Source organism: Leucoraja erinacea, chromosome 32 (assembly GCF_028641065.1).
Source record: "Leucoraja erinacea ecotype New England chromosome 32, Leri_hhj_1, whole genome shotgun sequence".
Lineage (NCBI taxonomy): Eukaryota > Metazoa > Chordata > Chondrichthyes > Rajiformes > Rajidae > Leucoraja > Leucoraja erinaceus.
In genome coordinates this window covers 9166040-9189818 of record NC_073408.1, presented here as the reverse complement: position 1 = coordinate 9189818, position 23779 = coordinate 9166040, and the positions used below count along the sequence as shown (strand labels likewise).

Genomic DNA, 23779 nt, shown 5'->3' with positions numbered 1-23779 from the left:
GGCGATAATTGGAGAGAAGGTAGGAGCACTCAAAAATAAAGGAGGGAATTCACGTTTGGAGTCAGAGAATGTAGTGTACGAGCTATGACGTGTTATTTGCATCCGTATTCACCAAGGAGAAGGGCATGGAGGACAGTGAGATCACTGTGGGTGTATAATAAACAAAAGCAGTTACCTCAAACCTAAAAAAGGTACTGGGCAGGTACAGCCCCTATAGATGCCAAATGGTAGTGATCTCCAGATTACCCTCAATGCCATGTGCTAGTGAATGTAGCAATAGGAAGATGAATGCATGGCTCAGGATTTGTTGAAGCGGGCAGAGATTTACAATTTTAGGCCATTGGAATCTCTTCCAGGGCAGAGGTAATCTGTACAAGAGGGATGGGGTGCACCTGAACTGGAGGGGGACTAGTATCCGTGCAGGGAGGCTCGCTGATGCTATTTGTAAGGAGTATTGTGGAGGCAGCAGATGAACATTGATCTAGAGCCTGGATTGATGCTTGGGACGATGATGCTGTGGCCTTTGTGGAAACGTGCTTGTGGGAGACGTGACTGGCAGCTCAATGTTGCAGTGTTTTGACCACTTGCTTTATCTACTTGTGTCGCCACATTCTGGAGCTACGGATTTGCATCCAAAGATCCATCTGTACATCAATGTTTCTACGAGTCCTCCCATTTATAGTATTTGACCACCCAAAATTCATCACCTCACGTTGGTCTGGACTAAGCACTCTATCTGTCATTTCTCTGCCCATATTTCCAACTGATCTGTATCCTGCTGCACCCTTTGTCAGTCTTCCTCATTATTCAAAGATCCAGTAGTTTTTATTTTGTCTGCATACCTACTAATCAACTACCTACATTTTTATCCGTCATATATATCTATATTTTTCTATTTATTTATTTACAAACACGTGCACACACACACATATATACACACTCATACATATATATATATATGTGTGTGCATATATATGTGTATGTGTATATAGATAGATAAAATATATATGTGTGTGTGTATCTATATATATATCTATCAATATATATGTGTGTGTGCATATATATGTGTATGTGTATATAGATAGATAAAATATATATGTGTGTGTATGTGTATCTATATATATATCTATCAATATATATGTGTGTGTGCATATATATGTGTATGTATATAGATAGATAAAATATATATGTGTATGTGTGTATCTATATACATATCTATCAATATATATGTGCGTGTGCATATATATGTGTGTGTATATAGATAGATAAAATATATATGTGTGTGTGTGTGTGTGTGTCTGTATATATATCTATCTGTATATATGTGTGTGTGTCTATATATCTATATATTATACACCCGCACATATATATCATATAAGCACCAGGGGACCCATCTCTGCAGCACAGTACTGGTCCCATGCTTTAACCAGTGAAACTCCCTTCCACCTATAACCCTTTACTAAGACCCAAGCAATTTTGAATCCAACTCACCGTGGATCTCGTGACATGCAAACAAAATTGTTTTGAATCGAATGTCTCCATCCATAAACTATACTGAGGCAGTAGTTTCAGACAGTCTGTTGCCATGGTGATAAAATGGCCTTTGTATCAGAAGGCAGTAGGCTCACTGCTGTGGCTGGTGAATGAAATCTGATGAGCTGGAGTTATTCTGCGGTACATTCAGTCTGGCAGTGACTACCATAGAGTGCAAAATGTCAGCTCAACTACTGAAAATCTGCATTGATCTTCACATGAAGCACTTTGAAATATAGAAGTCTTGTTTAAACAGGAATGTATTTCAATGCCTTCACTCTAGGACTGAGTTCAGAACAGCAACTCCACACTATATGGCCCTTTGCATTTTTCATTTATTTGCACTGATTGTTTTCTCTTAGTTTGACATCCAAACCAATGAATATGTAATAATTAAACTCCTCTGCGTTTTCAGCCGTTTACTTCTTGAGTTAACTATCAATAGGTCTCCTATTCTGTGGGAGGAAATAGCTTTGCAAATTACTGCTGTGTTTCTCCTAATTGTCTCATGGCCCTTAGAGGCATCTAGCTGTCTGCTCTGGTTCTTTTAATTTCTCTGTACCCATCCTGTCGTTCTGCATTGTATCATCATGTACCTGTTTACCATTTAAAAATAGCTCTCATGTGCTGAATTTTGGTGGAATCGGAATGGCTTTAGATCTGATCTCCTGATCTCTATAAAATACCAGAACAAATCTGCCCCATTTGATTCTTTGAAGATGTACTTTATTATGAGGCTAAGTTGATAGTGCTTACACAGAGATAAGTCATGGTTCATTTGCCTTTCTTAGTTCAAGGGCACTTTGATTGAGTTATTTATTCATCCCTTCATACAATACGGAATAATCAGGCTGTCAGGAGACTAATCTCATATTCACCACATTGTGGCTTCATCACAGTCTCATGTGTATCCATTTAGTGTGTAAATTAAACAGGGAATTAGAGATGGTTCTTACCTACAATCAGTATTAGTCACCAAGACAGCTTACCCGAATAAAGTCACATCAATACTCATTGAGAAAGTTGAACTATTATTTAGAATTTTTAATTTTTGCATTCACACAGAATGTATTAGAGGAGGCTACTTGGCCTAAATGTCTTTGAGTTTGAGCTGCATATCATCCTCTCCCTGCCCACGTTACAGTGCATTCACTCTCTTGCTCTCAAACGCTACTTGTTTCTCCCTCTGCCAACGTAAATTCAATTATTTATAGATAAACATAAAATGCTGGAGTAACTCAGCGGAACAGGCAGCATCTCTGGAGAGAAGGAATGGGTGATGTTTTGGGTTGAGACCCTTCTTCAGTCTATCTTCAATTATTTATATCCAGAATAAAGAATTAATGCAAACAATGGTGACCAGGTTAGTCCAGGATGTTGGTGAAATCCACCTGTTTACTGGTGCCCTCAAGGGAAGGAAACGCTGTCCTTTTCAATATGGCACATCATTGACTGCACTCTGGCCAATGTGATTTACTCTGTGACCACCTTCTAACTTAGTCCCATGAACACAAGAACAAGGCTAAATTGGGAGACAGTCCACAGATCAATCACCTCCTGTGCTGCTGGTGCACTGTTCTACATTGAACACTATTTACAGAACGCAGTTAGTAGTTCAACAAGGCAACGATGGCTTCACATCCTGTCACTGTTGGGGTGGACAAAAGAAGCAGGTGATTGGGAAGGCCATCACTTGCTTGTTTGAAGAAGGATCCCGACCTGAAATATTGTCTGTCCATTCCCTCCACAGATGTTGCCTGACCCTCTGAAATCCATATTGGCAGCCACATTGTCCTGTGGATGAGTTAAAGATGACAACACAATCTTGCGAGGGATGGTACTGCAGACTCTGGTTTAAACTGAAGATAGATACAAAATGCTGGAGTAACTCAACGGGACATGCAGCCTCTCTGGAGAGAAGGAATGGTTGGCATTTCAGGTCAAGAAGTCTGACAAAGGGTCTCGACCCAAAATGTCACCCATTCCTTCTCTCCAGAGATGCTGCCTGTCCCGCTGAGTTACTCCAGCTTTTTGTGTCTGTAACACAATGCTGTACCAAGGCAGTGAAGGGAATGTTGACAATTCGGAGTTGCTAAACTGAGGTTGCAATTTATGGTTTTAAAGAAGGATGTTGAGTTTTCTCTTGCCCTGGTATAGTGTACCCTATTTTACATTAGACTTGCAAGGTCACTGCTATGTTTGACACCTTTAGAATGGAGATGAAGAGGAATTTTGTAGTTAGAGAGTGGTGAATTAGCACAACTAATTGCCACAGAAGGCTGTGGGGGCCAAGTCAATTGATTTTTTAAGGTGGAGATTGACAGATTATTGATTATTAAGGGTGTCAGAGGTTATGTGGAGAAGGCAGGAGAATGTGATTGAGAGGGAAAGATAGATCAACCATGATTGAATGGCAAAATAGACTTGATGGGCTGAATGGTCTAATTCTGCTCCTACAACATGAATTTATGAATGAGTTCATTGCAAAAATAGCATGGCTCTGAAATAATTTGGGATGTAGTAACAATGTATTAATGATTTTGCCATTATTCCCGATCCCTGGCACAAAGCCTAGGCCTAGGTGGCAGAAATGACAAAATAAATGGAGTATAAATGATAAAAACTAAGAAAATCAAAGGTAGACAAAAGTGCTGCAGAAACTCAGCGGGTGTGGCAGCATCTATAGAGCGAAGGAAATAGGCAACGTTTCGGGCCGAAACCCTTCTTCATATGCAGGTTTAAACGGAAGATAGATACAAAATGCTGGAGTAACTCAACGGGGCAGGCAGCCCCTCTGGAGAGAAGAATGGTTGGCGTTTCAGGTCAAGAAGTCTGACAAAGTATCTCGACCCGAAATGTCACCCATTCCTTGTCTCCAGAGATGCTGCCTGTCCCGCTGAGTTACTCCAGCATTTTGTGTCTACAGTTTAAAGCAGCATCTACAGTTCCTTTTTACACACTTGAATCTTTTAGTTGTCTAGGTGATCATTGAACACAATGCAGTGCAGGGAATGTCAAGCTGTATTTAAATATTTTGAACAAGTTAAAATGATTTGCTGTGTTTAAACCCGTGTCATTCACTCAAATGAAACTGATCCTGTAATTAAGAAGCCGGCTTAATCCAGAACTTGTGCCTGAACAACTGATCCTTGTTATTGAAACCAAGAGTTCCATTCAAATATCTAACATAACCACACAAATTTATAATATCACATGTTCAGCGGGCTTTAAAAGTAAGATCCTCAGCTGGAGTCTGGTGTATAGATCCTTGTCATTCACATTGAGCCACAGAGGGCAGCTCCCAGCTGCCGACTGACATCCATAGAACTAAACATTATCTGTACTTACACTTGCACCAACATGGTCATCCTCACAGTCTTATCCTTTAAATATATGTAACATTAATCTCTCAGGGGTGGGGTTGTTGTAAATAATCCTTTCTACATAACAATGTGAACCAATGATTCAATGATACTGTATTGTTACGTGTAACTACGTAGATATAGATATAGATATGCCATTTATTGTCACTATACATGTACAGTGAAACTGAAAGCTGCTCGTACTCAGTGCATACATACAATTTAGCACAAAAAACAAGAAACAGAAAAAACAAAAAACAGAAGGGAGATGGGGGGGGGGGGAATAGGTGCACAAATTCTGCGGCGCTACATTCATATATACATATATACAGATGGAAGTCCGTGTTGGGCGGTGTAGTCAGTGCATGTGTGAATTTGAATTTATGGTAGATATAATTCTCGGAAAGCAACTATTCCTGAGTCTGTTTGTCCTGGTGCTAAGGATGTTCCTTTAGGAAGGAGATGGGGAGGAATTTATTTAGAGGGTGGAGAATCTGTGGAATTCGTTGCCTGTGGAGGACGTCAATGGATATTTTTAAGGCAGAGATAGATAGATTCTTGATTAGAACGGGGGTTATGGGGAGAAGGCAAGAGAAAGGGGTTAAGAGGAAGAGATAGATCAGCCTTAATTTAATGGCGAGGTAGGCATGATGGGCCGAATGGTCTAATTCTGCTCCTATCACATAAACCTATGAACATGATATTCTACTGCTCAGTGACCAACACAGACAACTACACAGACATGTGCTATTCATACATTTGACATATCATCATTCTGCTGAGCTTTGCGGAAGGTTCTGGAACGTGAACAGCACAGGCACAATCCCATTCCCACTGCTGCTTGTCGGTTAATCTTACACCATTAAGACCTATCGAGGCAAGACCATAAAATTCCTGTTGATAGTTTGAATGGAAAATGTGTCTTCTAATACAATATAAAATGCTTTGCAAATTCCCAGTCTTACAATACTAAACATTACAAGATATGAACCTCTCTAAGTAAAGCCATTAAGTTTTAATACATTTTAACTACATTTCATAATTGAACACTGTTAAAAAAAAAATGATCCTGTTGGATTTAAAACTTGACTACTGGAGCAGATCAATGTTATGAGCCAAAGAAACAGGTTGGGAGAGTCGAGAGTGTTTAATTATCTCTTGGAGCAATGGAACAATGACATTACTCGCTGCAGCTTTACAGGCCCGTTAACGCAACGATGTGACAGATAAATATACAATATTCAATAATACAATAAATGATCTGTTATACTGGGTAGCCAGTAATAGTGCAAACTGAAGTATGCAGTGAAGCCTGTCACAAAGGCCGTAGCAGTTTGGTGTTGAGGTGGGGATGTGGTTAATATTGTACAGGGTGGTTCAGGAGCATGATGGTTGGTGGAAGAAATAAATATGGATCGGACAGGTTTGGGGGGATATGGGCCAAATGTGGGGAGGTGGGATTAATGTAGTCTAGTGTAGTGTTGTGCAGCTGGGACATGTTGGCTGATGTGGGCAAGTTGGGTCAGAAGGTCTGATTCAATGACGCTAAGCTGTTCTTGAACCTGGAGGCCACAGTTCTCAGGCTCCTGTACTTTCTTCCCGATGGTAGCAGCGAGATGAGAGCCTGGCCAGGGTGGTGTCAGTCTTTGATATTAGCTGCTTTCTTGAGGCAGCCCTTCCCATAGACTCTTCGATAGTGGGGAAGGTCAGTAGCACTGATGGACCGGGCGGGGGCGATGTCCACTATTGTCCACATGTGGCTTCTCCTAGATATGGTGAGGATCTGTTCCATCTTGTACAGTGCTTGAGTGCTGGACACTACACACACAAGATGTGATTCCAATACTAGCGCCTTGATTCTTTATCTCAGACGGGACCTTTCTCTGAGACCAGTGAGCAACAGTGAGCAACTCTCTGCGGGAGCATTCGGCATTCACCATTCATACACCATTCAGCCCAACCCGCCCACCTTGACCAAGCAGGCCCCCCTTGCATCTCCCAAACCCCTCCCATCCATGAATCTGTCCAAGTGTAACTTTGACTTTTTGAGGAAGGGTTTCGGCCCATATTGAATGGCGGTGCAGGCTCAAAGGGCTGAATGGCCTACTCCTGCACCTATTTTCTATGTATCTATGAAGCGTTGCCTATTTATTTTGCTCCATAGATGCCGCTGCACCCGCTGAGTTTCTCCAGCTTTTTTGTGTACCTTAAATAACTTTGACTTTTGGCAGGTTAGTGCTTGTGGTGAGAAGCTGAGGTGAATCAACTCTCTGAAGGTCTTTATGGGGTAATTAGTCAACTGGCTGGGAAAATGCCACATGAACTGAATTGTTGGGAGGGATAACTATTCATCACGATACTTTAACTTACGTTAGTCACAAAAATAAACAGATCCCAACGTTGAAGCCTGAACCAGAGTTTCCCTGTGTTGTCTCTAGTGATCTGTTCACTCTGTTTGTTGAGATCAGGGTTGCCTGACTGTGGATCTATGTCCCTGCCACTGACTCACAGGCTCTGTGCCTCCTGCACTCTCCGCCCTATTCATCTGAAGGTCACACTTTAGGTTGGACCGCAGCAAATGGGGAAGTTAAATTCCAGAGATAAAACTAATCTGAATGAATACATTTTATTAGCCAAGTATGTTTACATACAAGGAATTTTCCTCGGTGCTTTGCTCGCAAATAACAACACAATATACAGTAGAGAATTAAAAATAAAACGTTATATTTTAAAGGTACACAAAAAAGCTGGAGAAACTCAGCGGGTGCAGCAGCATCTATGGAGCGAAGGAAATAGGCAACGTTTCGGGCCGAAACGTTGCCTATTTCCTTCGATCCATAGATGCTGCTGCACCCGCTGAGTTTCTCCAGCTTTTTTGTGTACCTTTGATTTTCCAGCATGTGCAGTTCCTTCGTAAACACATTATATTTTAAACGTGTGAAGAATGAAATAAAATACCAGAGGACAAGGAGGCTACAGACTTTTGGCTGTTGAGTCGAGCTACTGCTCGTGGAATAAAGCTGTTTTCATGCCTGGCTTTGGTGGCCTTGACAGGATTGTCACCTGTGATGCTGGAAAACAATCCAGTATCACCAGTGACAACCATGGAAGTCTTTAAACTTTAGAGATACAGGGTGGAAGCAGGCCCTTCGGCACACCGAGTCCATGCCGGCCCCGACGATCACCCTCGAGCAACAGTGATCCATATCCCTCTATTCCCAGCACATCCAAGTGCCCCTCTACTTGCCATCTGGCAGTGGATTCCAGGCACCCACCACCCTCTCTGTAGAAAAAAAAACTTCACCGAAACTTTGCCCCGCTCACCTAAAAGTTATGCCCTCTAGTATTTGACTTTTCAATTCTGGGGAAATGGTTTTGACTATCTGCTCTATCTATGACTCTCATCATTTTATATCCTTCTATCAGGTCTTCCCTCAACCTCTGAGACTCCAGAGAAAATAATCCAAGTCTGTCCAACCTCTCCCTGTAGCGAATACATCCTGATCCAGGCATCATTCTGGTAAACCTCCTCTGCACCCTCTCTAAAGCCTCCACATCCTTTCTGTAATGGGGTGACCAGAACTGCATGCATTACTCCAAATGCAACCTGAGCGAAGGCCTATAGAGCTGCATCATGAGATCTTGACTCTTCTACTCGAATGTCCCAACTGATGAACGCAAGCAAATCCTATGCCTTCTTTACCCATCCAGAACACCACAGCTGTTAGTGGGAGCTTTAAGCACATTCTCCACCATGTTTCCTACATTCCAATCATGAAGCAAGTGAGATACGTTTGATGTATGTCACACACCAAGCCCATCACTCCTCAACACTCAACATTCACTTTGACTATTGACCCAATTCATCCATGCCGCCAAGTTGCCTAACCAAGCTAGTCCCACTGGCCTGTTCCTGCTCTGTGTCCCTAGAAAACCTTTCCAATCCAGTACCTCTCAAAATGTAGTGTTTGTGCCCCTCTCTGCCACCTCCTCCGGCTGCTCATTCCATGCACCCACACAGCCTCTGTGTGGAAAAAGTTGCCACTCAGATCAGGTCTCCTTTAAATCTTCCTTCTCACCTTAAACCCATGACCCCCCCCCCCCCCCCCCCCCCCCAGTTTTAGAATCCTTGACCGTGGCTATTCAGTTTATCAAAGCCACATGATTTGACATATCTCTATGATGTCGCTCCCCAACCATGAACAAGGAGGTTTCTGACAAAGCAGTGCTCCCCCAGTTAGCACTGCACCACGTACAACCGTTTTACATGGAGGTCTGGGGCAACTAACTGGGGAGCAGCGGTCACAAACCTGTTCAGAGCACAGCTTGGTGGAGAGGAATGTGATGCCGTCAGTTAGAGATCTCTGAGTCTAGCAGGTTGTATGTGTCAACACTTCAGGAAAAGAGGGTGAAAAGTTGCAGAATAAAATATTCCCAGTCAATGCCAAGCAAAGGCGATCCCTTTGTCTGCTAAATGCAGTGACTGACATGGGAACGAATAGGACTGGATTGATTCCGTAATCTTAATCCTAAAAATGTGATTTTTTTTTTCATAGAAGGCAAGAATCTATCATGTGTTTCATGAACCTCACGATAGGCTGGAGTGAAAGAGAATTGAATTGTGTGGCTCTGATGGGAAGTCTGTCTGTTAATGGGATATAATGGGTTTCCCGGAGAGTTCGCTGCCTTGGTTATTACTGGCTGCTGTGGTGAATCAGTGTCAATTAAAAGATAGCGGAGGAACAGAATGAAGTGGGAGCAGGGGTCTGGTCCAGTGGGAACTTGCCTTTATTACACTGTGTGGCCATGACGCACATCAAATCTCCGACTCTGCACAGTTATTGAGCCAGTAAAAGACTTAATGGGAAAATCAGCTTCCCTGCGTCCAACCGATCCAAGGTCAAAACTAAAAGTGTCGCTTCGCCATACAGGACTATTGCGCACTCCTGATAGTTTGCTGGCTGCAGTCTATTTCTCTTCACCTAAAATTGTATCCGAATTTAGGGGTGAGATTTAATATAATGCTCCTTCCTCAGTCACTGGTGAATGAAGGAGAATTAGAATATGGGTACACAGTATTGATTAGATCTGATTAGATTAGATACAATTTGAAGTCCGAAACGTCACCCATTCCTTCTCCCCAGAGATGCTGGCTGTCCCGCTGAGTTACTCCAGCATTTTGTGTCTATCCTCGATTTAAACCAGCATCTGCAGTTCTGTTTTATACTGATTAGATCACGTTCCTTCCCCCTAATGTACAGCAGCTCCCTGCTGCCCTGTCCGTATTGATATTGTCCCTGTAATGTCTTAAGCACCAGATAAAGGGATTGTGTCTCTGGGTCACTTTGCCACGTCGGAGGATCTGTTTGAAGTAATCAGTCAACGAATCCGACATCAATTTTTGATCAAAACACTGATACAATGTGGGAATCACATTTATACATTATAATATGTTTATGCCATATTTCCTTTAGGTTAGAAATGGAACAATTATTCTATTTTTGAACAACAGCTGACGTCATTGGATTGTGAGTGTGAATGGGATTTTTAGGGATTCTACAACTGATTGGCAACCATTTATCACCGCACTTCTCCAACAAGGTTGTTAACTCTTGGATTACTTAAAACGTGTGGTTAAATATGTTTCACCAGTAAAAAGTCTGAAGCAGGGTCTCGACCCGAAACGTCGCCTACTCATTCTCTCCAGAGATGCTGCCTGTCCCGCTGAGTCTATCTTTGGTGTAAACCAGCATTTGCAGTTCCTTCCTGCAACAAGGGACAGGCTTGCCTGGGGAACATGCAGGCTGAAATGAAAACATAAAATTACTCTAGTCATTCCATTCCGTTTTATCCATTCATCATGGCCAACATTGATTTCCCTTCCTAAAGTGTGGTTTAGAAGGATGCTATTGACTACTGCAACCCATCTGAGAAGCTCCTCCAGGATGGTGTTGATGGGAATTTAAGGATTTATATCCCATGAATACCAAGCGACATAGATATATTTGCAATTTGTGATGGCATGTGACAAAACTGTCTCAGGTAGACAAAAATGCTGGAGAAACCCAGCGGGTGAGGCAGCATCTACGGAGAGATGAAATAGGCAATGTTTCGGGTGTCAACCGGGCAGGATTGGTGGATACGTATCGTGCAGGCAGAGGAGATTAGTTTAGATTAGCATTAGAGTCAACACAGACGTGGAAGGCCAATGGACTCGTTCATTTTATGTAAATAGGTACAACATTTTTTTTAACTTTCACCTTGGCCAAACCAGTGATTGAAATTTAACTGATTATCCGAAGGGTTGGGCAGGCTTGGATTGTTTTCTTTGGAACATCAGAGGTTGGGAGAAATGATGGAAATGTACACAAGAGGCACAGATAAGGTAGACAGTCAGACCGTTTTTCCCACGGTGGAACCGTCCAACACTAGAGGGCACGGATATAAGGTGAGAAGGGGTGAAGATTAATGGAGATGTGTGGGGCGAGTGATGGAGCTCTGGACTATGCGGCCTGGAATAGTGCTGGAGGTAGATACCATAATGGTGATTGAGAGATGTTTAGATGGGCACATGGATATGCAGAGAATGGATGCATATGGATCATGTGCAGGCAGACAAGGGTGAAATAGTTTATTTTGCAATTATGTTCGGCACAGACACTGCGGGCTGAAGGGCCTGTTTCTGTGCTGTATTGGTCTATGTTCTATGATATTTGCCCCCACGGAGGAAACCTTCTTATAGAGAATTGTGTCGGAAGGAACTGCAGATGCTGGTTTAAACCGAAGATAGACACAAAAAGCTGGAGTAACTCAACGGGACAATTGTTTTGATGTCAATGAATAGAGTTCCCAAATGCTGCAATCAGTGTTCTTTGAGCTTGTGAAATGAACCTTAAAGATCGGCACAGTCATCAGCTTGGGGACTGGGAGGGTTGTGAAAGGGTCAGTTGTTGGTGCCAGTGTGTTGGCTGACGTTCTTTGGCCTGCCCGGGGCCGTTTGGTGGACGTCACCAAGCCACCGGTGCCGTCCCATCACCGTGCAGCCCAGCTGTGTGTACGTGCCTCTCATTGTGCCCCTTATCTTTGTTCCCAATCGGTCACAGCGAGCGAACATCGACAACACCTCCCGGCTTTTCAATAATATTCCACCTTCTACCTTTTCGTTTCCCTAAAAAGGCCTTTGTGCGTCAGAGTTGTGTGGATTGGCAGGAGAGACTGCTGCCTTCTGTGGACCGAGTCATCCCAGGAGGAGAGGAGCAGCAGCAGCAGCAGCAAATCACTGCCAGCGTTGCATTTAAACATACAGTCAGAGTCTGTGACACTGTCTCCAGCCAGCGAGGCTGTCAGCACCAGCAGGAAAAGGCAGTGTTTGTTGAAAAAAAACCCAACCTCTCCTTTCTGAATAAGTCTGAAGAAGGGTCCCGATCCGAAACGTCACCTGTCCATATTTTCCAGAGATGCTGCCTGACCAGCTGAGTTACTCCAACACTTCTTCACCAAACATCTTCAGTTCTTTGATGCACAAGGTTTCTTTTTGTCAGTCTGAAGAAGGGTTTTGGCCCGAAACGTTGCCTATTTCCTTCGCTCCGCAGATGTTGCTGCACTCGCTGAGTTTCTCCAGCATTTTTGTGTACCTTCTTTACCAACTATCTGTGTGTGTGTGAATTCATCTGTTCATATCAGGAACTTCATGAAATGGCCACATTGGAGATGACACGGGCCCAATGTCAGGTTGTCACACACAAGAGGTTGTTCCCCTTCATTCCTCCCCCAACTAATGAACACCTTGTGCAGGAAGGAACTACAGATGCTGCTTTACATTGGAGATAGACACAAAATGCTGGAGTAACGAGTCATGCAGCATCTCTGGAGAAAAGGAATAGGTGACGTTTCGTGTCATGAAGAAGGATCTCGAGTCGAAACATCACCTATTCCTTTTCTCTAGAGAAAATCACATGTGACAATAAAATATTCCTATTCCTATGTGCAGGTGTATATGATGGGCTTGGCATCATGTTAGGCACAGACGTTGTGGGCTGGGGGCTGGTCTTGTACCATACTGTTCTATGTTCTCAGGGAGGGTCTTCTGACAATCCCTGTATAACTTGCACACTGAAACCTATGAGTTGGGGGCCACCATTCTGCCAATTTTGGTGTCATCTCGCAACTGCAGGCTCATCGAAATCGTGACTGTAGACAGCAAACAATAGTGGCACCTGGTCACAGGACCCCAACCTGAACAATAAGCCTTCGATGTTCCAGTCAGCATTCTCTAACATCTCCATTCCACATGAGAACAATTGTTCCTCTCACAGAGGGCCTGGGTTTTGGGCCTGAGCTTTGGGCCTGAGCTTTGGGCCTGAGCTTTGGGCCTGAGCTTTGGGCCTGAGCTTTGGGCCTGAGCTTTGGGCCTGAGCTTTGGGCCTGAACTTTGGGCCTGAGCTTTGGGCCTGAACTTTGGGCCTGAGCTTTGGGCCTGAGCTTTGGGCCTGAGTTTTGGGCCTGAGCTTTGGGCCTGAGCTTTGGTCCTGAGTTTTGGGCCTGAGCTTTGGTCCTGAGCTTTGGGCCTGGGGTCAGTGGAAGTTCAGTGACTGAATATGTTCAGACTTGAATGAGAGAAATAATTTATTTATTTTGGACTGAGTGAGAAGGATCTGAAGAAGGGTCTCGACCCGAAACGTCACCTATTCCTTTTCCCCCCCAGAGATGCTGCCTGATCCGCTGAGTTACTCCAGCATTTTATGTCTATCTTTTGCGAATTGAGGGGCGTGAGGATGGAGTTGGGATGCAGGGCTCGAGGGGCTGAGTGGACTGACATCTACACAATTACTGCTGTAGATCATTCCTGCTCTGGAAACCATGGCGGCTCTGAACATTTCCATTGCCCACACGGTGATCCCCGGGGGAAGGTGACTGGAGTGTTTGCTTTGAATTCAAGGTACACTTTGTGGTCAACCTCCAGCCCTTAGGGAAGGCTTCAGAAATAGTGAACCAATTTAATCTGAGACGTTTAATCAGCACTGGGACACATTTCATCGCCGTCTGGGCTGGGTTCCAGCAGCGCTAACAGACTGGTGGGGAGAAGCCACAGCGCAATAATGGAATGATTAGCATCGTACAATATTCCCTCAAACCTTCCCCACAGAATTTCTGCAAATGGCTTCTGTGTTCTGCACTGGTTGGCAGCGCTCCACTCGACTGCTATCATCAGGCACCTGAATCATCCGACCACAACCAGAGAACCGTCCCGAACTGCCATTTACCTCATTGGTGACCCTTGGACTCTCCTTGCTCGGACATTACTGGCTTTACCTTGCACTAAACGCTATTCCCTTTATCATGTATCTGTACTCTGCAGATGGCTCGCTTGTAATCATGTGTTGTCTTTCCGCTGGCTGGTCAGCAGGCAACAAAGGTTTTTCACTGCACCTCGATACACGTGACAATAAACTAAACTCAAACTAACTAAAACTGTTGATGAACTCATTATACATTAGCCACCAGCTGGCTACAGTGATGATCAGCACCAGCTCCCAGGGCAGTGTCACAAGGGACCATCACAACAACGCTCCTCGAGACATCTACCTCTCTGCCGTTTTAGCCCCATTCCTCGGTCACAATATCAACAAATACAAAGTCCTGGCTCATCCCCAACTCACACAGAGCAAGAGTATACGATGTTTTCATCTGCTCTGCCTAAAGAAAGGCAGATTGTTTTCATACAAGAGTCTGTCAATTCCCAGATGCACAAAGCTCGAAGTCAGATTGACTTTCTCTCCCATCTGCTGTCTCTCGCTCTGTGTGAATTATATTCAGTCACTTTGTGCATGAGGCAAAGGTTCTCCTCTATAGTTTACCTCCAAAGCCCACTGTTTTGGACACATTTATTATTCATTGCAAGTCCACAGTCTCCTGGCTGCAGGTAACTGGCAAAAGGTGTAAAAGTGTGAAAACGCACAACTCCAGATTCAGAAGGTAGACAAAAACATGCTGGAGAAACTCAGCGGGTGAGGCAGCATCTGTGGAGCGAAGGAATAGGTGACGTTTCGGGTCGAGACCCTTCTTCAGACTGATTCAGGGCCAGTTTCTTCCCAGCTGTTTTCAGGCAACTGAATCATCCTACCATAACCATAGATCATTTATTGTCTTTCCGCTGACTGGATAGCACGCAACAAAAGCTTTTCACTGTACCTCAGTACACGTGACAATAAACTAAACTGTGCTGTAGAACTGCTCACTCAGTAATCTCCCACCTTCTCATTCATATTCGTGAGGGAGGGCAGGGAGAGAGATAGCCGGAGCAGCAAGCAGACACAGATAGATGGACGGACGAGGTCAGACACGGATGACCATCTATCTTCTGCTCTTTGTCACTGCTCAGTGTGAGATTGGAGCAGGGCACGGGGCCAGTCCTGGCATTGAGGTGACTGATGATGGCCGTGACTGACACCTCAAGGTCTCTTCCCATGTGTGTAACTGTACACAAAGTGGCACCCATGTTTCCTTCACTTCACCCATAACTCGGATGCGGTGGACTCAGATGAATTGAAGTCAAGACGTCATGGAGAATGTACAGCATTGAACAGGCCATTCAGCCCCAATCCAATGGGCATCCTTTCCACCAACACTTGGCCCATGCTCTCGGTGTCTGGATGGTTCACATGCCCTGGCAACTTCTCAAGCACTGTGGGAAACGGCTTTCACCGGGTGTTGCAACCCGCCCCCACTCCGTCCAGTCCTCCGGCTGGGCCATGTGCTCCAGGTACTTGAGACTTCCAGAGATAAAGCATGGAAACAGGCCATTCAGCCCACTGACTCCGTGCTAACCAGCGATCACACCGTACACTGGAACTATCCTACACACACCAGGGACAATTTACAGAAGCCAATTAACCTACAAACCTGGTCTTTGGTGTGTGGGAGGAAACCAGAGCATCTGGAGACAACCCACACGGTCACAGGGAGAACGTACAAGCTCCGTACAGACAGCACCCATAGTCGGGATCGAACCTGGGTCTCTTGCGCTGTAAGGTAGCAACTCTACCACCATCGTGCCGCCAGCATGTTATGGGAAGTGTTATTTGGAACATCTTTTTATGGAGAAGAAATACACAAAGTTTGATCAGTTGGACCTTGATATACCTGTTTCCATGGTTTTATTCAGCATGCTCTGAGATTAACGACATTTAATGAAAAACAGAGACATTCTGGTCCCCAGAGATCTCGTTTTGCTCAAATTCATTAACTGCAGATCCCGATCACAAAGTAAATAAAGCAATGCAGCTCCCCCTTGTCTGGCATGGTGATGTGCAGAATCTCAATGATGTAAAACATTCAGAGTTCCCTCTCTTTAAAAAAAAAAAATCCAAATTTTAGTGAAGGCCCTTTTCCTGTGCTGTACTGCTCTGTGGTCTAAATAAACAAATAGCAGTGGGGTGTAAAAGCAGTAAAGATGCAGCAGAGGATTTTAACATTGCCTTTGGGATAGACCGTAGAAAGGTCCCGACTTGAAAAGTAATCTTTCCTTTCACTCCATAGATGATGCCTGACGTTGAGTTCCTACGGCACTTTGTATTTTGTAACCGTGGACGTGTTTGTGAGATGTGAATGTGAATGTCTTGCATGGTATCTTCATAAAATATGCAACCCTTTACATCAGGACCTGTAAACAGATCTTCTTTAATGCAGGGTAGGTTTCAGACTGAAACAGGACACAGGATGCTAAGTCCATCTATAATTCATTCTTCCACCTTATCCCACAATGGTTGTATTCCGATCTTCATCCGCATGTCCCCCCCGAGCTTGGGTTTCATGTTGAGATCCTACGTGTTCAAGAGATTATTAAATGACGGCAACAGCAAAGCCAGAGCTACAAATGCACACAGTTGGCGCCTCAGTAGCATTTCATTACTTAGTTTTATCTCTATTCGGCAAATGTGAGGATGATGGTTTTGTTGCTTAAATAATGAAATGGATCTGAGGAATGGGTCAGAGCCCCCCCTCTGAGTGAGGTGCTTGGGTAGTGTTTCAGTGCGTTGCTGATGGGACGGTTTGTGTGAGATGTTAAGGTGGAGTTGCCATCTACTGGCCTGGCCTCGTTTCTCCTGAACCAACAGCATGGGAAGGTGACGATGTACACTGCTTTCCTAAAGGCTTTGGCGAGATGCCCATCAACATAACAGCTCTTGTGCGGGGGCCAGCTGACGGGGAAGAGAGTGGAGACTATGGGTCTTGTTCTTGTTGGCAAGATATCGTGCAATAGAGAACTACGCTGTACCTCAAGTTATTGGGTGAAGATGGCAAAGGCAAAGTTGTTAATTTAGTGGACAGGAAAAAGCAGGCAGGCAGGCAATTAACGTGACCTTAGGCAGAAGAGATTCACAGCAATGTAGGTCAAGTCGGTCAGGTGGAGATAATGTGGAAAACCATGATGTTGTCCGTTTTGCCAGCAGAAATAAATTGTAGGGCCCAGTGCAGGATGTTCCAAAAGCCTGCATGTGGCTGCTTTAAATAAATAGGAAAAGCAACAATGCTGGAGTTTATTACTCTGGAAACCAAATACAAGTAACAAATTGGAGTTAAGTTGCAAGTGTGACCATGGGGCTTGGAGGGAAAGATAGATCAGCCAAGATTGAATGGCGGAGTAGACAATGGCCCAATTCTGCTGCATTCACATGAATTTATGAACCACATCTGTGCAATGTGCACAGTATTGCTGCCTTAGTTAATGATGTTGGGAGATTTGTCTTGACTGCTACTTGGAATGGACAGATGGTCTTGCAAGGAAAGGTTGGACAGTCCTGGCTGGTACCTGCTGGAGTGTGGAGCCCAAGGAAGGTTGATCGAACCACACGCGGTTGGTTCTGAGAGGTTTTCATGGGTGGGTGGTGAGATCTTCGGATGAGGTGACACTTGTTGAAGATCGGGGTCTTCGCAACTCTCCCCAAAGGAAAGGTGGAAGAAGTCCTCAAATATTTTGAAGTCAATGGTGGGTGTATAGTTGAAGGCCAATTGGCATGCCAACCCATCCTTTAGGGGTGTAGAAGGAACCAGAACACTGGGAACCCATGGAGACCATGCAAAGCCCACACCAACGGTCCAGATAAAGGATACAGCAGCACTACCTGCTGCACTCCAACATGGGGGGGGTGTGGGGGGTGGAGGAGAGACGCTTGCCCTGCCAACAAGTGGTGTCCACCATGTGGTCCTCACACCGTCTGGTAGGCGGCGCGACTCTCGTCAGCAGCGGCCTCTGCAGCCCGTCCGCGTTTTTATTATTTTTTGTCTATGTTTATATGTAGTTTTTGTTATTTTTTGTTGGGGGTGGGTGTGTGTGGGGGGGGGGGGGGGGGGTGGGGTGGGGGGGGAGGGGGTGACTTTTAAATCTCTCCCTGCATGGGAGACCCGACCTTTTCTTGTCGGGTCTCCGTTGTCGTTGGGGCTGCAATGAGGAGCGGCCTCCAACAGAAGAAGCCGGGGACTCTGGTGCCGACTCACCTCACCGTCACCGTCGTGGAGCTGGCCGAGTCCAGATCGGGTGGAGCGGTGGTGGAGCGCTGCTGCTGCTGCTGCTGCTGCTGATTCGGAGGCTGCAACTGCGGGTCTGCGGATGGCGGCACCGGGAGCCCGCGGGTCCCTGGAGGGAGACCGCTTTTCAGGGCTCCTGCAATGGCGACTTCTCCCGCCCGAGTTGCGGGGTTGAGGAGCTCCTGGAGCGGGGCCTAACATCACTGCCCCGCGCGGCTTGGAATGGCCGCGGGACTCTGCGAGCGCCCGCCGGGGGCTCCAACATCAAGACCCGGTGTGCGACCTTGCACCACCCGGCGTGGCTTTAATGGCCGCGGGACAATCGCCATCGCCAGCCGGGGGCTTTGACTTTGACTCTGTCATCGGGGGGGGGGGGGGGGGGAGTGCAGTGGAGAGATAAGTTTTTTTTGGCATTCCATCACAGCAATGTGATGGATGTTTATGTAAAATGTAAATTATGTTGTGTCTGGGGTCTATTTGTTTGTAATGTATGGCTGCAGAAACGGCATTTCGTTTGGACCTCTCCAAATGACAATTAAATTGACTATTGACTATTGATTATTGATTGGTTTCATCTCCTCATACCTGCCACTGGTGACATCCAAACTAATGACGATCTGTGATGAAATAGCAGGGTGCAAAATCATTTTATTCACATTAGATTTTGTTTTCAATGGTTGGGCTGTAAAGGAACTGTGGTCACATGGTTAAAGAGGAACCTTGTGCAGGTGAGAGCATCTTGCAGGCGTTGACGTGAGCAACGTGTGGTGGGATTCAGGGAGGGCTGCTGCTGCTGCTGCTGCAGAGGGAAACGTCAACAGCACAACAACAGACACACAGACACAAACCAGAGGAAAGCTGGAATGAAAGCGGAAAATGCTGGAAATAGCCATCAGGTCAGGCAGCATCTGTGGGTATAGGAGGGTTTCAGGTGGATGACATCCTCATTAGTCTGGGAAGGGGAGAGAAGAATGTGATAACAAGGAACAGCAGATGCTGGTTTATTCCAAAGAAGGACTAAAGTCCGGAGTACTCAGCGGGTCAAGCTGTATCTCTGCAGAACATAGATAGACAATAGACAATAGGTGCAGGAGTAGGCCATTTGGCCCTTCGAGCCAGCACCGCCATTCAATGTGATAGGTTGCATTTCAGGTCGGGACCCCTCTTCAGACACAAGGTGCTGGAGTAACTCGGGGGGTCAGGCAGTCTCTCAGCAGAACAAGGATAGGTGAAGTTTCCGTTTAGGACCCTTGCTCGGATTGATTGCAGGGGGGAAAGAAAGCTGGAAAAGAGGTGGGGCAGGATATTGGTGGAGTATGGGAGGGGGTGGGGGGGGGTTGATAGGCAGATTGTTGGCCAAATGCCAGAGATGCAAAGACAGGTGAGAGAGGAAGATATTTAAGCTGCAGTGAGGGTGAGTGGACAGACACATTTTAATATTTGGTTTGTGGAATGCACTTTCAATGTTGGTGAGGTGTGGTGGGCAGGTCAGAGATTTGCCCCACTGCCAACAACCCTCAGCAAACAGGTGGAAAAGGTCAGTCTGCACAGTGGACACAGTAATACAGGAGCAGCAGGAAATGTAAACATCAATGAGTTGACTGGGATGATACAGAGCACAGACAAGTCAAAAGGACACCGATGTCTTTGTCTCTGGTCGAATGTCCTCCCTTCCTCTTGTTTCCAGCTGTATTGTCCTAACGCCGCACCTTCCTCCGCGCTGCCTTCGGCCGCTTGGGTTTGAGGATGGTGTAGTTTGCGTACCTCGTGTACCGCTCGGATAGGAAGGGGATGTAGAAAGCACGGAGTACCTTTGACGATCTGAAACACAGACATGGAATCAGTGGAGCCTGTGCAGGACGTAGACTCCCGGTAATAGACCGCGATTGCCAGCACGGGTTAAGGGCCTGTCCCGCTGTACGAGGTAATTCACAAATTCTCCCGAGTTTCCCCCTGATTCGAAATCGCAGAATGACCGTAACAAGTCCGTGGGAGGCCGTGGGAGTTCGTGGATGTTTCGTAGCGGCTCGTTATGCTGACCGTCGGTACTCAGGGCATCAGGTAAGTCGGGACGTTTTTTCACCCCGATGAGAAATGTCCACGAGAAAAAAAATAGTCGGGATGACTCGTACAGTGGGACAGGACGTTACAGTATAACCACCTTAATTCTCTGCCCTCTGGTTCTTCATTCCACTACTCTGGATAAAAGACTCTGTGCATTCACCGTATCTAGACCCCTTCATGATTTCATGCACCACTACAAGATCACCCCGCATCCTCCTGCGCTCCAAGGAATAAAGTCCTAGCCTGCACAACCTCTCCCTGCAGCTCAGGCCTTTGAGTCCTGGCTCAACATCGACTCAGTGCTTTCCAGCTTAACAACTTGCCTGTAACATAATGGCTAAAACTGAGCACAATGCTCTAAATGTGGTTTCACCAATTTGTTTCCTTACAATACTTGAAGAGTTGACCATCTCGACCTTGCGTGTGAGTTGAGTCTCCATCAACACCAGCAGGAAGAGGAAGGTGAGGGTGAGGCAGCCCCACCAAGCTGCCCTCTCTTTAATGGATTATAATGAAGACATCGCTGGCTCCGCAGGGAAATCGAATCCCATTCTCCACAGACGCCAATGAACTCATGACCCAGAGTAGGGGAGCCAGGTGCACATTAATTCACTTTGCGAACTTATATGGTATTTTAAGATGTTGAGTCTGCAGTTTAAAATTTTTCGAAAGGCAAGTAACTAAGTTTTCAATTATCTTCCCTCATTGCAGTGTTTATACGATGATGTCCACTCAGACCCACAGTGCAAAGCAGTTTCAAAGGGCAGGGAGGGACCGGTGTAGGTTGGGGTGACATCCGCAAATGTGTGGGCATGTGTGGAGGCCCTGCAACATCCTGCACTATCATCCTGTCCCTCTGAAGAAGGGTCTCAACCTGAAATGTCACCCGTTCCTTCTCTCCAGAGATGCTGCCTGTCCCGCTGAGCTACTCCAGCGTTTAGTGTCTATCCAAGCTTCCCCCATAGCTGGTTGTCCACCAGTGGAGAGAGCATACGGCAGGATGACAAGGAGAGCGAGTGATTCAGGGAGAACCTACCCCCTCTCCTACTGGTGCAACTCCCTGTATGTCAATGCAGGTGGAGTGTGGGTGACTGAGGGAGAACCATACCTCTCCCCCCCCCCCCCCCCCCCCCCCCCTGCTCCAACCCCACATCTCAGTGCAGGGGGAGAGCAGGCAACTTATTTACCACATTTAATTTGAATGCATTTTGTTGCTATTGTCTTGGTTTTGTGCAAAACCTTCAAACTTTTAAAATCATAAAAGTTAACTACTTTTAAAACTTAAATTAAGAACTTTTAGAATGTCACCGACATTAAAAGTCAAACTCGTTGACAACTTTGCATGCTGGTTCAAGACATTCTCGGCAATTAATTCAATGACTTCATGGCTTTTTACCAAGAAAATGATGTCTGGCCACACGGTTTAATCTAATAGTGGGTGATGGGCCATTGGTTGGATCTGTGTGACTGTGCAAGTGGGGTGGCCCTTCGGCCCAACTCCTCTCATACCTCAGAATAAAATAACGTTCCTTTAGAATGTAGATGACGAGCAATTTCATTAGTCAGAGGGTGGTGAAGCTGTGGAATTCATTGCCACAGGCGGCTGTGGGGGCCAACTCATTGGATATTTTTGAAATGGAGACTGATCGGTTCTTGATTAGTAAGGGCATCAAAGGTTACAGGAAGGATAATGGGGTTGGGAGGGGAAAAATAGATCAGCCATGGGTGATCTCTCCGGGTGCTCCAGGTTTCTCCCATACTCCAAAGACGTGCAGGTTTGTAGGTTAATTGGTTTCAGTATATTGTAAAAGTTGTCCCCAGTGAGTAGGATAGTGCTCGTGAACAATGCGATCGCTGCTGGTGTGGACTCAGTGGGTTGAAGGGCCTGTTTCCGCACTGTATCTCTAAAGGCTATAGAATGGTGCAACAGTCGATGGGCTGAATGGCCTAATTCTGCTCCTATGTCTTACGGACTTATGAGACCAAACTCACAGGCAACAGGTCGGAAGATTCCATCCACTGAGCCACGCGGACAGACACGGTGGAGATAATGTCACGGATGGAAAGCTGAATTAATTTAATTGTATTAAGATTGATGATTATCCGAGGGAAAATAATCTGTGCATGAGAGGATCGCTTTGATATTGTTGGAAAACAAACATCTTTGTTTCATTATTTTGCAGACGGATCCAAACGAGATATTTCCCCTGATGCAGCCAAACTGCAGAGATTACAGCGACAAGGATTTAATCGGAACCCGAGGGGCAACTTTTTTTTGCACAAATGGTGGTGGGTGTATGGAATGAGCTGCCGGAGGTAGTTGAGGCAGGTATTATTGCAACGCTTAAGAAACAATTAAACAGGTATATGCAAAGGACAGGTTTAGAGAGATATGGGCCAAACGCAGGCAGGTGGGACAAGTGTAGATGGGGCATGTTGGTCGGTGTGGGCAAGTTGGGCTGATTGGTCTGTTTCTATGCTGTATGACTCTATGACTGCAGAAGTGGAGATGGCAGAATCCTGACTTCAGCTGGAGAGGCAAATCACATGTGTGTAGAGCAACATCAGGGGAGAAGTCTAATCTGCCCCACACTCGATAATCCACAAATAAAGCCCCAGAATAAAATAACGTGCCTTTAGAAAGGAAATGAGGAGGAATATCTTTAGTCAGAGGGTGGTGAATCTGTGGAATCCATTGTCACAGACGGCTGTGGAGATAAAGCAATGGATATTTTTAAGGCGGAGATTGACAAATTTTTGATTATTGTGGGGTGTCAGGGGTTATGGGGAGGGCTGAGAGGGAAAGATAGATCAGCCATGATTGAACGGCGGAGTAGACTTGATGTGCTGAATGGCCTAATTCAGCTCCTAGGAACATGAACATGAATTTCCCTCATTTGTCCAACTTTTCCTTTGAGACCTGGTGGGAACCCATAGCTGTCTGGGAATAGCTCACTGGGAATGCTCCTGGATGTGAGTGGTGGGAGGGAAGGAGATTGGGAGGGGGTAGAGTGGGTGGTGGGTGAGTCAGGAACTTCTCCCCTGTAAACTCTTCCCCGGACATTGTGTGGCCTCTCGCGGCTCATGCCCGAAGATGGTTTCAAGTCAAGTCAAGTCAAGTCAAGTCAAGTTTATTTGTCACATACACATACGAGATGTGCAGTGAAATGAAAGTGGCAATTTCTTGATCTCAATTGGTTTGATCTTGGCACAGACTGGGTGGACGAGGAAATGCAATTTAACTCTGCTTGGATTAGTTTCAAGTTGAAATTCTGTCGTCTTGTCTTCGAACA

General features: G+C 45.6%; 1 protein-coding gene across 2 annotated transcripts in view; it reads right to left on the bottom strand.

Annotated features, from left to right (window-relative positions):
* Positions 1-19052: 19052 nt before the first annotated feature.
* alg9 (ALG9 alpha-1,2-mannosyltransferase) overlaps positions 19053-23779 on the bottom strand; it is a 78458-nt gene continuing 73731 nt past the window's right edge. For both annotated transcript variants that reach the window (XM_055660685.1, XM_055660686.1), the window contains exon 15: positions 19053-20243. In XM_055660685.1, coding sequence (XP_055516660.1) covers positions 20120-20243 — 124 coding nt within the window. In that variant the 3' untranslated portion in view covers positions 19053-20119. The remainder of the gene's footprint in view (positions 20244-23779) is intronic.